Consider the following 14,789-nt stretch of genomic DNA (forward strand, 5'->3'; position numbering starts at 1 on the left):
AGAAGACCATTGACTAGCACCTGTGGGAATATGATCCTTGACATGCATCTTATGCTGCCTCTTGTATTGCATGTCTGCCTACAAGGCTCAGGGTTAATTATGGAGTGAAGTTAATGCGTACTGTAACAGGTCATGCCGCTATGTGTTTAAATGCAGTTTAAAGGCTTTGGCATTTGCCAAATAGTGGCATTTTAACCCAATTAAGTGTACTTTTGTCCTTTTTCATAGGGATCATTGCATGTGCTTTTACATCCAACAGACATCCGTGTGTTTAAACATTGTCATTCCAATTTCCATTCCATGGTGAGAAACATGACCCTGCTGCATTCTATTACAAGAGGGTCTTCTTGGTTTCAAGCTGCTTTAGCATGGTAAGAGGCACCTTGCAGTGGAGTCTGTTTATTGAAATGCCTCGGTAGCGCCACCTCCCCCCACCCACCCCCACCCCACCAGCTTCAAACTTTCCTGTCTCGAAGAGATTTCCTCCCTTGTTTTACTTCCTGTTTTGTTCTACAGGAGTCACAGACTTAACCTTTCACTTGAACTTAGTCCATTACTCAGTGTTTACACTCGTCTTTGTAATAATTAGGAGTTGGTGACATTGTAACGTTTGTCATAAGTTTGTCGAAAGCAAGCTAAATTTATTTATCTGTGAAGTGGAATCCTGTCCTCGTTTTAACGTCTGTTCCGATGGATTTTACGTAAATGTTGTTCCTTATCCTCTTTTTCAACTTTATCTTATAGTTTTTTTTTGTATCGAACTCTTCCGATAATGGTCGCTTATATCTATTACGGCCATTCTCTACAAAGTAACAAATTAGCCAGCATCTCTGTTGTGGCTAGGCTACCTAGTTAGCTAACAAAATGGCTAGCCACCACCTTTTAGCTGGCAACTAATTTGCACACTGCCGCGTTCGAAGTCTTTTTCCTTCTACTATTGCTGTCAACGTTTTTAATTTATCCATTCCTGGGAGTAATGGCCGAATTCCAGAGGCCAACACTGTGTTGTTGTCGGAAAGTGCTAACAGTGCCTAGCAAGTCGTGTGAGGGTGCCCGGGGTCTGGGAGTGGGACAATGTCGTTTGATCGACATTGCGTCGGCATCCAATTTTCATAACTTCCAGCTCCGCCACTTCCACCTCGACCTCCGCCTTAACTTTGCAGTGAAAGAAATGACGGGTTGGCAGGTCCTGGAGCTAGTGCCAATTCAACCCGGGGTGCAAACTTTGGTGTTGGACACTCACCCGTCCTTGCTAATTCATTCCATAGACTGCAAGGTACCAGACTCAAACGGTCAGGATGTTCCCCTCTCGCTTACTTATCGTGTAGACCCTTTCACCGACTATGGATCCTCGCTAAATATTAGCCTCCCAGCTGCAGTGATAAAACCACACCGTGCTTTCCAGATCACAATCCGCTACACCACGACAGACGGCCCTGCGGTAAGGTGACATTGGTAACAGCTGTAGTGTGTCGATGAAATAAATGTTGTCAATTAACAATATATTATTGATATGCTTGGAATTATTTTGTTATCGGGATGGCTTGTTATTTGCTTAATCCGACCAATTTTAATCATTGTTGTCATCTCGGATGAGAAATAGTTCACGCAGAATACTGTTGAAGTAAATGCATTCTCGTAGGTGGGCGCGTGCCAAACTGTCCCACTGATCCCATTCAGACAGCACATAAAAAATTCAATAATTTCCCTGCCGGTCAAATCAGCACACCAAACCCGATTCATGTGGATTCCCTATATGATGTTACACAGACACAGATGATCAAAGACCTTATGGCATAACAGACTTCACTTGAAGTCTTTTCACTCATATTCTTCCTTTTTCCCCTGCCACCATCCCCCTTAATAACTTCCAAATTGTTCTAATTGTTTTAGTAACAATCAAAGGCAGTCTAGATTCAGAACTATGCAATACATCTTCATGCATTGCCTGGAATGACACAATAAATGCTTTCTGTCTTCCCTTCTGTGCGGTAGATCTGGTGGCTGGATTCAGAGCTGACATGTGGTCAGACCCGACCTTTGGTTTTCACCCAGGGCCACTCCGTATGCAACCGCTCCTTCTTCCCCTGCTTCGATACGCCAGCTGTCAAGAGCACCTACACTGCTACTGTCAGGGTGAGTGCCATTACGATTGGCTCTCTTGATTGGTCCGTCTCATCCCAAAACTGATCTCATTCCCCTCATATTATTACTTTCATGTTGTTTTAATATCACATTAAATCTCTTTTGTAATGATGATTAACCTTCATCTAAATCTTATTATAATTTGATTTACTTGGTCACTGTCTTAGTTTTGTTAGTTTAATCTCATGCTCGCTAAACGTATTTTGTAGCAGTGTTGTAATCCAACACAGCCCATAAATAATCCAGTACTATTTGTATATTTGTTTGATTGTTTATGACCTTTTTCTATCTTTTACACTAACATCACTGTCCCATCAGAACTAGTCAACAATAAGATTCAGAATTGTACTGTTCTTGTGACCTGACCTTGTTGTTTGTTTTCTATCTCCTGCTCTACGCAGGTTCCGGAAGGTGTGACAGTGCTCATGAGTGCCTCTCGCAGTGCCTACTCCAAGCAGGACAGGGTCTTCCAGTTCTCCATGGAGTACCCTGTGCCAGCCTATTTGGTGGCATTAGTGGCTGGAGATCTACAGCATGTGGACATTGGCCCTCGGTTAGTAGGAACGTTTGAATGATTAGAGTGGGGAAACAGACACATTTACGTAATTGAACTTTGCGTAACCTTTTCACATTCGTGTCCTGCCTTTTTAACTGTGTCCAGGAGCCGGGTATGGGCGGAGCCTTGTGTGCTGACCTGTGCTGTGAGCAAGCTAGGGGGCAGTGTGGAGCGTTGGCTGGGTGTGGCTGAGGAGCTTTTTGGACCCTACGTTTGGGGAAGGTCTGTGTCCATACAGCAGTCACACAAACAGGCTTCCATTCATGCTCGTTGGTGGGGAAATAGTATTTGATGAGAAAGTCAGACCGTGCTACGAACAGCTAATTAACTGGAACTAATTAGTATTAGCCGATACTGAGTGGGCACTGAGTGACATTGAAGTGTCAATGGATACTAGTCCTCATTATGGAGAGGAAGAAAAACTGCCTCAACCTAGTCTGTACTCTCTACATCATAAGCTGCTATTACACAGTTTATGCCCCAACAATATGTACACTTTTCACTTGTAAATCCATATCTAATCCTAGTTTTATCTAATGTAATCTAACCTAATATGTGGCCATTTCTAAAATGGGTTACCAATCATGCGATTGTAGATCTCGCATACATTCCCATACACACAGACTCTGACCCTTAAGGCAGGCTGGGATGGAGTGTGTGTTTATCCTGGATGAGTGAATATGTGTGTCCCAGTTTCTGTTCCAGGCCTCTATATTTGTTGGTCCAATTGACCATCTGACCATGTCAATATACTCAGTAACCTTATAAAGACCAAATACTACTGCAATTCAATGGTACAGATATCACAGACCTGGCCCTTGTCTAGCAAGACTGTTATCCGCATATTTGAGCATTTTAAGAAACTAAAAGAAGGATCTAATTGTACCGTTCTCTACAAGGTATGACATTGTGTTCCTGCCTCCATCGTTTCCAATCGTTGCCATGGAGAACCCCTGCCTAACCTTCATCATCTCCTCTATCTTGGAGAGCCGGGAGTTCCTGCTCATTGATGTCATCCACGAGATTGCTCACGGCTGGTTTGGCAATGCTGTCACCAACGGAACCTGGGAAGAGATGTGGCTGAGTGAAGGACTGGCTACCTACGCTCAGAGGCGGATTACTACAGAAGCTTATGGTAAACTCACACACACACACGCACGTACACACGCAGTGAGGCATGCAAATTCAAGCATCTGTCCCCCCTGACTTCCACTGCCCTCATCTCACCCAGGTGAGGCTTTCACCAGTCTGGAGACGGTGTTCCGCCTGGATGCCCTGCACAGACAAATGCGTCTGTTGGGAGATAACAATCCCGTCAGCAAGCTACAGGTCAAATTTGAGCCAGGTAATTATGAGCCATAATTACACACCTGCTCAAGTTGGGTTCATATGACATCCACATACAGGTGTCCCATTCTAGTTTTTATTTCCCATTCGTTTTTATGTCTCCATTGTTTCTCTTTATCTTCCCTCTCTATATCCCTGGCAAGGTATTAATCCCAGCAGTCTGATGAACCTGTTCACCTATGAAAAAGGCTTTTGCTTTGTGTCCTACCTCTCTCAACTATGTGGGGATGTCAAACGTTTTGACAGTTTTTTGAGGGTGAGTTTATTATTGACACACATATTGTTTATTTATGCACACAAACGAAACACATTCAATTTCGGCATACACAGAACTCTGTTCTGTCATTGTTTTTCCCTCTCTCAGGCTTATATAGAAAAGTTTAAGTTCAGCAGTGTCGTTGCCCAGGACCTGCTAGATTTCTTCCTTGGCTTCTTCCCTGAGCTGAAGGAGAGCTGCGTAGCTCAGAGAGAGGGTGAGTGGAAATGTTCAACTCACTAACTTCACGCACTAGATGGTAAGGACATTTTAGACATGAAGGGACCTGAACCTCAAATAACTTTGGTACAGTTCAGGGTTCCCTCACCATCTTATTTATTTATCCCTTTCTCTTTTGCTCACTCTCTCTCACCCTCACTCACTCGCACAGGTCTGGAGTTTGAGCGCTGGCTGAGTGGATGTGGCCCTCCTCTCTGTGAACCAGACCTGTCAGCGGGCCTGGTTTTGACCAGCCCGGTCCAGAGCCTGTGTGATCTGTGGGCCACCGACACTCCCGACACTGAAGCCATAGCCACCTTTGACCTCTCCACCTGGAGCACCTTCCAGATGGTTCTGTTCCTAGACCGACTGCTGGACCACTCGCCGATCTCCCACGGTACTTCACACTCTGACCACCTGCTCGTCCCCACCCAATAGAAGAAATCCACACACGTATTACAACTAATCATATGCTTCCAAATTGTGTCCATAAGTCCAGTTTTTTCTTTTGCTCATATTAACCTCAGAGATAATGGGTCATCTCTCACGCTGCTACTCTGCACTGCTGGACGGCATGAATGCTGAGGTGCAGATCCGATGGTTACAGATCGTGGTACGGAACCTGTTCTACCCAGACCTTCCGCGAGTCCGCAGCTTCCTGCACAAACATGTGAGTGATCCTGATGACCAGAGCATACAGGTTCAAAGCAAAACTTAAGGTTCTTCAAAAGTCGTGACTCTAGAAACTCTAGGAAGAAATTCCGCACTGTTTGCTTATAAGGTATTATGTCAAGTAACACTTGCTGTTTCCTTGTAGTTTAGCATGATCGCTTCATTTATTTTAAACTAAATCGACAACTGTAAGCATAGTTTAGGTCAAATATTTGACCAAACAATAAATGTTTGTTACCCTTAATATTTAGGTTAAGACAATGTAGGTTTCAGTAAATCAACAATTAAACCATTACAATAACATTCTAATCTCTTACAGACATCGCGGATGTACACAGTTCCCCTCTATGAAGACCTCTGCACGGGGGTAATGAAGTGCTTCGCTGTGGAGGTGTTTTACCAGACCCAGGCCCGCCTCCACCCCAACCTGAGACGGACACTCCAGCAGATCCTGTTCCAGACCAGCGGCCTGACTGCAAGCCCCAGCCCGGCCCTGCTCCCCCTCACCCCAAATCCTAGCTCCACTGCAGAGCCCTCCACCACTGGAACAATTGCGCTACGGGATGTCAACGTCTCTGCCTGACAAGCTGATGCTTGTTCACTGTGAGAGAAGCTGGTAGGGAGAAGGGAGTACTTCTGAGACTCCGCTAACAGTGTCACAGCCAACAAACGTGTTATGCTCGACAGGCGTGAATAGATTGTGATTACGTCATCAATGCAACTTGATACATCATCGGCACAGCTGTGTAGCAGTCAGGTGGAGGAGAAAAAACACTTTGTACAAACAACTTTTCCAACACAGTTTGGTGAAGAACTGGAACAGACTTGAAACGACTGCATTGACAGTCCTCAGCCGTGCTTTCAAAGAGTGAAGCAGCTTCACTCACACAGATACAAGTTGTTTGGAATATTTATATATGACTTTGAGTTCCATAAGTTAACTTTTTTTAGGCTTGTCTGTGAAAATTGGTATGTGTGTGCCAGTTTGTGTGTGTCTGGATCTGTGTATGTGATGGAATTGGTGATGAGAGGGTAAAAATGATAGTTTAAGTGGGATTAACCTCACTCAGAGCGAAGAGTGATTCATGAATGGATGCATTCATTGAGCAAATCTGAAACATCTGAAAACAGGACAGAACCATCTGTTCTGAACACTACATGCTTTCACTCTGCAATTAATTATATAAATTATTTCCACTTTGCAATATAAAATTGTGACATTTATCCAGGAAGGAAGGTGGAAAGTCCCTTTCTTCATTCCTATGTCCTCTCACTCAGGAAGCACTTTGTTCGACAAGCCAGGGGACCCCTTCTCACTGGGATCGGCAGAGTTTGCACTTTATTTCAAAATATGGGGCTTTTTTATCTGGTTGGCAATGTCCCTGATCTGTATATGCTTTATATATGTTTAAGAGTGTCCATGGTATTACAAAACGAGTGGACTCTTGGGGTAGGGTCAGAGCCACACAGCTTTAGGTCCAAGCCCTTTGTCTCACCAGTGTCATTTTAACAGTTTACCCCAATAATGCTTTGATATGGGAAGGATTATGATGAGTTGAATTATGTTTTAATTACTTTTGAGTCTTCCACATCATTATTCATAAATTGTTAAAGGGCTTTACCCTCAAGTGTGAGTGTGAAGGATATGTTTATGTTTTGATGATTATATTGTTTGAGGGGTGAATCAGGTGATGACAAAGCAGTTTTCAGCAATTCCTAGATGCCTTACTTTACACAGAGGGCAATGCAGGTTTTCAATGTTTTGCAGGTAATAAACGCATTCAGTGTAAACTATTACTTTTGACAAGTTATTTTACGTTCAGAACATTAGAGTGTAGACAACGTGCTTTATTGCCCACGAGAGGGCGTTCACGGCTTGGCCTTATCCCTGACTGATTCTGTAAAGGGAGAATCCAACGTCATGGGAAGGTTTTGTATTAGCCTACATCTAAACTGTAGTTTGTTGATCAAATAAGCCATCATATCTCCTATAGTAGAATTTCAAAAAAGTTGTAATGTATGGTCTACTTTCCTCTTAAATGTTAATTTCATTATTATGCCTCTAGAGGGAGTCCTTAGGAAAATCGATAGGAGGGGCTATTTTTGTAGGCTACACAACATTGGCGGACAGCTGTTACAACGAACAGGGGATAGCACTGTCCGTTAACACGGGAGCACAAACTGGTCCATTCCAAAAAAAAAGCGAAATTCTTGTATTTCGGACAGACTATACAAATGAAAAATGAAATAAATGTTTGGGCAATGGAATGTTAAGACCTCTATTTAGTTGTTTTCATTAGAATATAACTGCGCTACAGACCATCGTACGGGTCCACCTCAAGTGCTACAGACCAAGGATTTGATAACGGCCGGGGTCCAGGCGAGAGGAGACTGCGTGAACCAGCCCCAGGGAGGCAGACAGAGTACCCAGGGCTGGATGTGCTCGGCCTTACCCTCCCCAGCGGCCCGCCATGGGGGAGACCAAAATTATTTATCACCTCGACGACCAGGAAACTCCTTACCTGGTCAAGTTGCCCATCGCTGCTGACAGGGTTACTCTTGCGGACTTCAAACATGTCCTCAATAAGCCAAACTATAAATTTTTCTTCAAATCTATGGACGATGATTTCGGGTAAGATCATAGGCATAGAATATAAGCACAGCCTGTTTCTTAAGGTAGATATGTGTGTGTTTTGTATTAAATATAGGCTATTATGTATCCTTAACTCTACACACTTCACTTGGTAGCCTATGTGCTACATGTAAAGGAAATCATCGTGGGGTTGTCTGTTTTCCAGGCATAGTCCTTATAAATATGACTGCGTTACTTAGAAAGCGTTTATTAAATTTTCTGAGAAGAAATATGTTATAGGTTGTTACTTTGAAATTACAGCGTCCATTTTGGAGATTGTATATTAAGTGGCTATTGGAAGCACTGATGGGAGGGGTAGTTTCAAGTCTGATTTCATTATGCAGAGATCCAGACTGTCATAATATGATGCAGGTCACTCAAAATGTCTTGAATTTGTCCTGAACAACATGAAATTGCATTTTATCTTCGGTTTGAGAATACGGAAAGTGAAATTTGTTGACACTTCTCACGGTAGCATAACTACACGACAAGCTAAAAAAAGATCAGTTTCCTTGTTGTTTCACAAACCAATCTGTGTGACTTTTAACTAATTCCTTAATTGAATCAACTTGACTTGCATTTGGTGTAGAACTAGCCTACCTTTCACTTAGGCTATTACACTTCTATTATATTTCAAAGTGTTGCCTGTGCATCAGTTGCAATAAGTTGGGCATGTACATTTCTATACTATGTAATTTATTGAGTTAATAAATTATTAAAATAATAAAATAATAAATAAATAATTTAATATATATAATTTAATAAAATAAATTATTGAGTCTCTGCGATTTCCTACTGTCTCAGTCCCATTGCAGCCCCTCGTTCGCCTTGAATAACACTCAGAATACAACTGACATCAGCATTGTCTTTCTCCAGTGCATCGTGTATCACAACCGATTTTGTTCTATTTATATAGGCTACGCCACCGTATAACCTACATTCTCACTATAATAAGTATATAATAACTATAATAATTCTCACTCCAATAAGTAGCCTAATATGGGTAGGCCTACAGCTGTAATGTCTGTCTTGGCTTTCCCTTAAAGATTAGCATCGGATATTTCGTGACATGAGGGCATCTTTCGTTCCAAGAGCTCAATGGATGCTGTCGTTGAGCGGCAGGGGTGGTAATGGCAACCTCCAAATAAAGAAATGCTAGCTAACCTCAGTAGCCTATGCCGATGTGAATATTCACAGCATGCTGTCAAAGAGGAAATCATTTTTCTTTAAGACAATATACTCGGCCTAAAGACAATAAAGGCAAAACGTCTCCTTAAGGTCAGGATAAGAGCTCACCCTTATCTTCTTTGTCAGGAGAACAGGTGCGCACGTGATAGCACATGGCTTAGAAATAGACACGGGCTGTTTTGATGGAAAGAAAATCACGACTTTTTCAAATAATCAATTTTGTCCATGCACGCTGATGTTGCTCCACCAACCTCTGTTATCTCTGTGCAAACGTCTCAAACTCGATAAGGTGAGAGAAATGATTTACGATCACATTACACCGGCTCTAAACCTTTACCCTTTAAAGCCACCTATGACCCAAGCCCTTCCTCATTCAATCATGATTATATCTGTCTCACAAACATGAATACATATGAACAATTCATGCATTTTATCACACAAGACAATGGAGAGAATGTGCATACACATGGCAAACATGATTTATTATTAGCACTCTATAACATCTGTCTGGTTGCCGAGCCCTGGTGATTGTCAAAACACTTATTGCAGAGCTAAACCGAGCTGGAGGACCGGGACTCTCAATTGCTGGACCAGAAAGAGTTAGGAGGCAGCCAGGCAGACAGACTGGGCCAGGGAGGGGATGAGGGAAGTGTTTTTGGACAGGGGCTACTGGTCTAGTCTGCAGACTCATCTGTGCAGCCACAGGCCTGAGGAGGGGAATGTGGGACCCGCTGTGGAAGGATGTGGAGGGGAACCTTGGAAGGATGCTATTTGTCTTGGGAACCCATTTGTATCTGGTGTTTCAATCACACTTATTGTGTGGTAGAGTAGGAACATTTTGGTCAGTTCTTAAAATATGATCTATTCTACAACTTATTAGAAATAGTTGAAACATGTTCGGCAATACTGGAACATCAGATTGTTTTGTAGGTACTGACTTATGAATTCCATATCCTATCTGTCATTTTGGTGGTACATTCCATGTTTTTGAAAGCATATGTGTTTTATTCCATTACTCTCCCACTGAACATCAGCAGGGACTGCAGTTCCAACATTTAGTTCTTGTTTTTTAGAGCATTCATGGAGCCCAGAGGACCACGACTGTTTGAACGATCACTCACACCATGTTGGCTGGAAAGAATTCTGGATTTTTGACATCCTTTCTGTCGCTCCCTCTCTCTGTCTCTCTCTTGCTCTCTTCCTGCCTCTCTCTTTGCTTCTCCCAACTTCTCTCTGTCTCACCCTGCTTCTCTCTTTCTCTCTCTCTCAGTGCCTCTTTCTGTCTTGCTTTCTCTCTCTCCATCACGTTCTTGCTTGCCATTTCTCCAAAGCAAATTACAGATCAGTAAAGGAGTTCATGCCTTTATAGGAGATGTCATGCATACCAGTTGGTCATGCACATGTATCAGAATAAGGCTCTCCCTCTGGCCGTCCAGTAATTTTTGACTGGTGAGAAGAGGTCTTTGATATTCATGTCTGGCCCAGCCTGCTTAACAATGCACAGTTTGGACAGCACAACCCACACCCACTTCTCTCTCACACACATTCATGCACACACTCACACACAGACAAAATGTCAAGCCCACCCCCCAAGACTCCCTGCAAAGCACATCTGTTTATTTTAGCAGTGAGAGTAATGGGACCAGAACTGGACAGAAATAGTGTTTTTGCAGGAAACTCTGCAGTGTAGATGCTTGGGCTTAGTGATTATGTGCCCGTTTTATGTGTGTGTGTGTTTGGGTGTGTTGACTCAATACTGTGGAGTGGTCAGTCTGGCACTAGCTGAAGAGGTGGCAGAAAGCTCTTTTTGCTCCCCCTCTTTTAAGCTGACCTACTTTCCCTCTTCCTGTTTTATTTTCTTGTCTTGTCTTTTGTGTCTGTACTTGAGGCAATTTGCATATTAGATGCATGAGAAGTTACTCTGGAGAATTTTAGCTGTGCGTGTGTGTTTGTGCACATTTGGTCTGTTTTGATATTTAATCCGTCTCTGACGCTCAGGGATTGTACTGTTTGTGTTTCTTATGCCTGCGAAAAATAAAGGACGCTGCCTCTGAACATCTGAGATTAGACTCCCCTCCCCTTTCCTGGTGTCCTCACCTCTTTCCCTCATGCACTCACTTTCCATCTCACCCCTTCTTCTCTTCCATTTATCTACCATTCACTCCCTCCCTCCTCCTCCAGACACACACACAAATATGCACACACTAACCAGTCCAGAGCTACATTCATCTTATTTCTCAGAGGTAAATCTAATCAGCGGAAGCTACATAGATGCAGGCTCTCTTTATTAGTGGTCTGCTCAGCTCTCAGATCAATGGGACTGTCTGCACCTGCTGGGGCTACAAACCCAGCTCCCCAAAGGCCCTGTCAGCATGGCCACATGGCTGTGCTCCCCCCAGTCCCACCCCCATCTGGGGCACAGGGGCTGGGAAACGAAAGGATGGAGGAAACAGAGAGAGGGAAAGAAAAGGACAACAAGTTACAAGGAACTATTGGATTGAGTAACAAGGGCTGAGCAGTGGGATTAAATACATTTGAGTTTGAGTGACATGTTGTGATTGGTGTGTTGTCAATTGCGAGTGTGCAATGTGGGAGGGAAATTGAAAGGTCCTTGCATGCCATATAGATTATGTAATGTAATCTGTTGTGTTATTGCCCGGGCTGAGGCCGGATTAGTGCTCTGCAGTGAAACTATGAGAAATTGACTGTGCTGACCTCTTTAAAGCCCCCTAAACCTCCCAATTGGATCCAAGTTCAAAGGTCACATCAGTTGGTAGGCATTAAAGCTGTTGCTTGTTGCTTTAATTAGCATGCTGTCACTTTTAACATAATCACACTGTTTGTGTGGACACCAAGATACACATTCGCTCTCCCCCCCTCTCTCTCCTCTCTTTCTCTCCTCTCTTTCTCTTTTGCTGTCACTCAATCTCAATGTATTTTTAAGTAAATTCAGGAGCATGTACACAGCTCTTGTCCTGGAACTAGAAGGGAGGGAAAGAGAGAAATAACAATGCAGGGGTGCTGTGTTACCGACCAGGCAGAGGAGAATGGGGAATGATGCAGACATAACCAGTTCTTAAGCATTTCATCTAGTCGGGGGTCACATGACTTGAACAAAGCATGTGTTCAGCCATGTGCATATTGAAGCCCCACTGAGACACTTTTTAGTTGGTTACAACTCTGTGTAATGGTTTGTAACTACACAAAATTGCAGAGGTGAGACTGCATATTCTTATTTTATAGGACGTATGGCTGTGATGGGTTAGATTACAGAAACAAAGAGGAAGAGATACACAGAGAGAAACAGAGAGAGAGACTGTGAGCTGTCGAGTGTTATTATTATTCAAACCCAGTGTTCAATAAATTCAGCTGTATTCCTCAACCACCATAGCCAGGTATGGCTTGAGAGTTTCCACTATTTGGCATTACATACACTCACAAACATTTACCTGCGTATGAGAAGAGGCTGCTCACCCCTTCAGTGTTCTCCCTATCTTCTCTGACTAGACACTGCTTCTTTCTATTAAGAGAAATATCGCTTGAATATTTTATTTTCCGGTGTGTTAACCTGAGTGTGTGTGCATGGATGCAGAAGATACAAAGGAAAGCATATTGTGTGGTTGTTTGTTGCAAAATCATTCAGATCATTTATGGATCCCCGTCTTATTTTATCTGGCTTTAAATTTAACATTGCTGAGTCTCCCTCACCTCTCACAATGCATGGCCTCTCACAAGTCTCCCTGCCGTATGGTTTCTATGGTAACTAGGGTCATTTAGGGTCGGCACTTTTTTTAGAGAGCAGCTGGGTAGTGAGAAAAGACATTGGTTCTGAATCCTGATTTTGATTATGGCTGTATTTGTGGGAAACAGAGCGAGACTTGTGTCTTTTTTCCCATAAATGTTTAAACATCGTAAGTCATAAGTTTAGTGTCATTTTATCCCTTTGACATTACACCTCAATTGGATTTTATGGGTGAGGGGTATTCTAACACAATTATAATTTGAACTACGTTTTAAGAAACAAAACATCGCTTTTTCCCTAATGAGCAGGATGGGTGTTACTCAAGGATGGGTGGATGTAGTTCAGTGGATATTTACTTTAATAATTTTTTCCTTACAGGGTTGTGAAAGAGGAGATCTCTGATGACAACTCCAAACTCCCCTGTTTCAATGGCAGAGTGGTATCTTGGGTGAGCAAGTTTCCCATCTTGTCTTTAGTCTGACCATATATGTATTTTTATTTTCTACCTTGTCTCTCTCTGTCTCTCTTCTCTGCCCCTCTTTCTTTTCTCAGTCTTTTTCTCTATTTTTCTCTCTCTCTGCCTCTCCCTCTTTCTTATTGCCCCCCTGTGTGTTCAGCAGTGATAACAGTGAGTGCAGAATCCTGCAAGCATTCTTTTTGCAAGTTTGTCACAGAGCTTATTACCGGACTGATAAATATTGCTTGTATTCGCTCTGAAGACTATTGACTAGAAGAATATTGAGTATTAGTACCTTTAACTAACTAACTACATAGTGACCTGGAATGAGTGTGTGTGTGTGTGTATCACGTGTGGGGCTGCGATCACAGCTGTCTTATATAATCTGACCTAATTTGTTTGTGTTTTACTTTCACCTCTGCCACAGCACATGTCCACGCCACAGACAACTCTTCCTCTATTCAGTGTAGTCCCTCTCCACCATGCCCATCTCTCTTTTCCTCTATTCAGTGTAGTCTCTCTCTACCATGCCCATCTCTCTTTTCCTCTATTCAGTGTAGTCTCTCTCCACCATGCCCATCTCTCTTTTCCTCTATTGGATTCTCTCCATTTCTCCCCTCTCTGTCTCACGTCCACATAATCATCTCGCCAACTAACACTAACTAACACACACTCTCAGGCATGCAAATCCCATTCTCAAACAGGCACAGCAGGCACTCTTGTGGAAACACCCTCCTAATCCCCTGTTTTCAGAGCAGAGTTCTTCTGTTTCTCATGCTTGTCTAGACTCTTGACCATCATTTTCCAACCTGTCCAGTGGGTGAAAAGGCCTTGGTTAGGTGGAAATCTGCCTGGTCACGGAACGTTTCCCTCCATTCTGCTCTCTGGCCTCTCCAGTAATGCTGGGCGCAGGGCTGGGGTAACTGCAGCTCTCTCTGCTGCGGTCTGGAGAGCTCTGCCTGTGATGGAACAGTGTGTGGAGGGACGGCGTGTGGCAGGACCCTCCAGCGCTTCCTGGAGGGTCCTGCAGGCACGCAGGGTTCCTGCCGATCCTTTGTGGGCCGGAGAAGAAGAGGCAGAACAGTGGTCCTCACTTAGCCTTTGATTAGATCAGCTAACTGGAATCACAGGATGCTCAGCAACACTCCTGAAATATCCTGGTTCTAACGAGAATATTGAATCAGAGGGCAGGGGTGGTGGACATTCCATAGGAACAACAGGGATGCGGGGAGGAAGTGTGTCACTACAAGGGTGGAAGTGAATGAAGGATTGTCTGTGGATCTGTCCACTGTATCAATGAGCACATTGATAGTCATATCTTTTGATCATCATTATTGGCTTTGAGACTTATTACATCTTAGTCCCCCCCCCCCCCCCCCCCACCCTTCTCTCTCTCCCTCCAGCTGGTGTCTGCAGACGGCTGTCACTCAGACGGGGGCTCCGTGTGTGCAGACAGCCAGCCGGACCTACCGCCCCCCCTGGAGAACTGGCGGTATCGGGGATTCAAGACCCCCCTCTTTCCAGTTAGTACACTCAAGACATTGTATGTGTGTGTGCATGCATCTGTGCTTGTAT

General features: G+C 43.6%; 2 protein-coding genes across 2 annotated transcripts in view; both read left to right on the forward strand.

The window, feature by feature from the left end:
- Nucleotides 1-462: 462 nt before the first annotated feature.
- On the forward strand, nucleotides 463-6,989 carry rnpepl1 (arginyl aminopeptidase like 1). Its single transcript, XM_062472452.1, has 11 exons — nucleotides 463-1,441; nucleotides 1,996-2,136; nucleotides 2,547-2,698; nucleotides 2,807-2,923; nucleotides 3,601-3,836; nucleotides 3,933-4,046; nucleotides 4,192-4,304; nucleotides 4,413-4,521; nucleotides 4,696-4,920; nucleotides 5,051-5,193; nucleotides 5,515-6,989. The coding sequence occupies exons 1-11, from the start codon at nucleotides 977-979 to the stop codon at nucleotides 5,776-5,778; spliced, it is 2,079 nt and encodes a 692-aa protein (XP_062328436.1). The 5' UTR covers nucleotides 463-976; the 3' UTR covers nucleotides 5,779-6,989.
- A 118-nt stretch (nucleotides 6,990-7,107) lies between these two features.
- Nucleotides 7,108-14,789, forward strand: part of LOC134028714 (segment polarity protein dishevelled homolog DVL-3) — a 14,737-nt gene continuing 7,055 nt past the window's right edge. Inside the window, 4 exon segments of the mRNA XM_062472453.1 lie at nucleotides 7,108-7,827; nucleotides 13,136-13,205; nucleotides 14,618-14,694; nucleotides 14,696-14,737. Coding sequence (XP_062328437.1) covers nucleotides 7,667-7,827; nucleotides 13,136-13,205; nucleotides 14,618-14,694; nucleotides 14,696-14,737 — 350 coding nt within the window. The 5' untranslated portion in view covers nucleotides 7,108-7,666.

This window comes from Osmerus eperlanus, chromosome 11, assembly GCF_963692335.1.
Source record: "Osmerus eperlanus chromosome 11, fOsmEpe2.1, whole genome shotgun sequence".
Lineage (NCBI taxonomy): Eukaryota > Metazoa > Chordata > Actinopteri > Osmeriformes > Osmeridae > Osmerus > Osmerus eperlanus.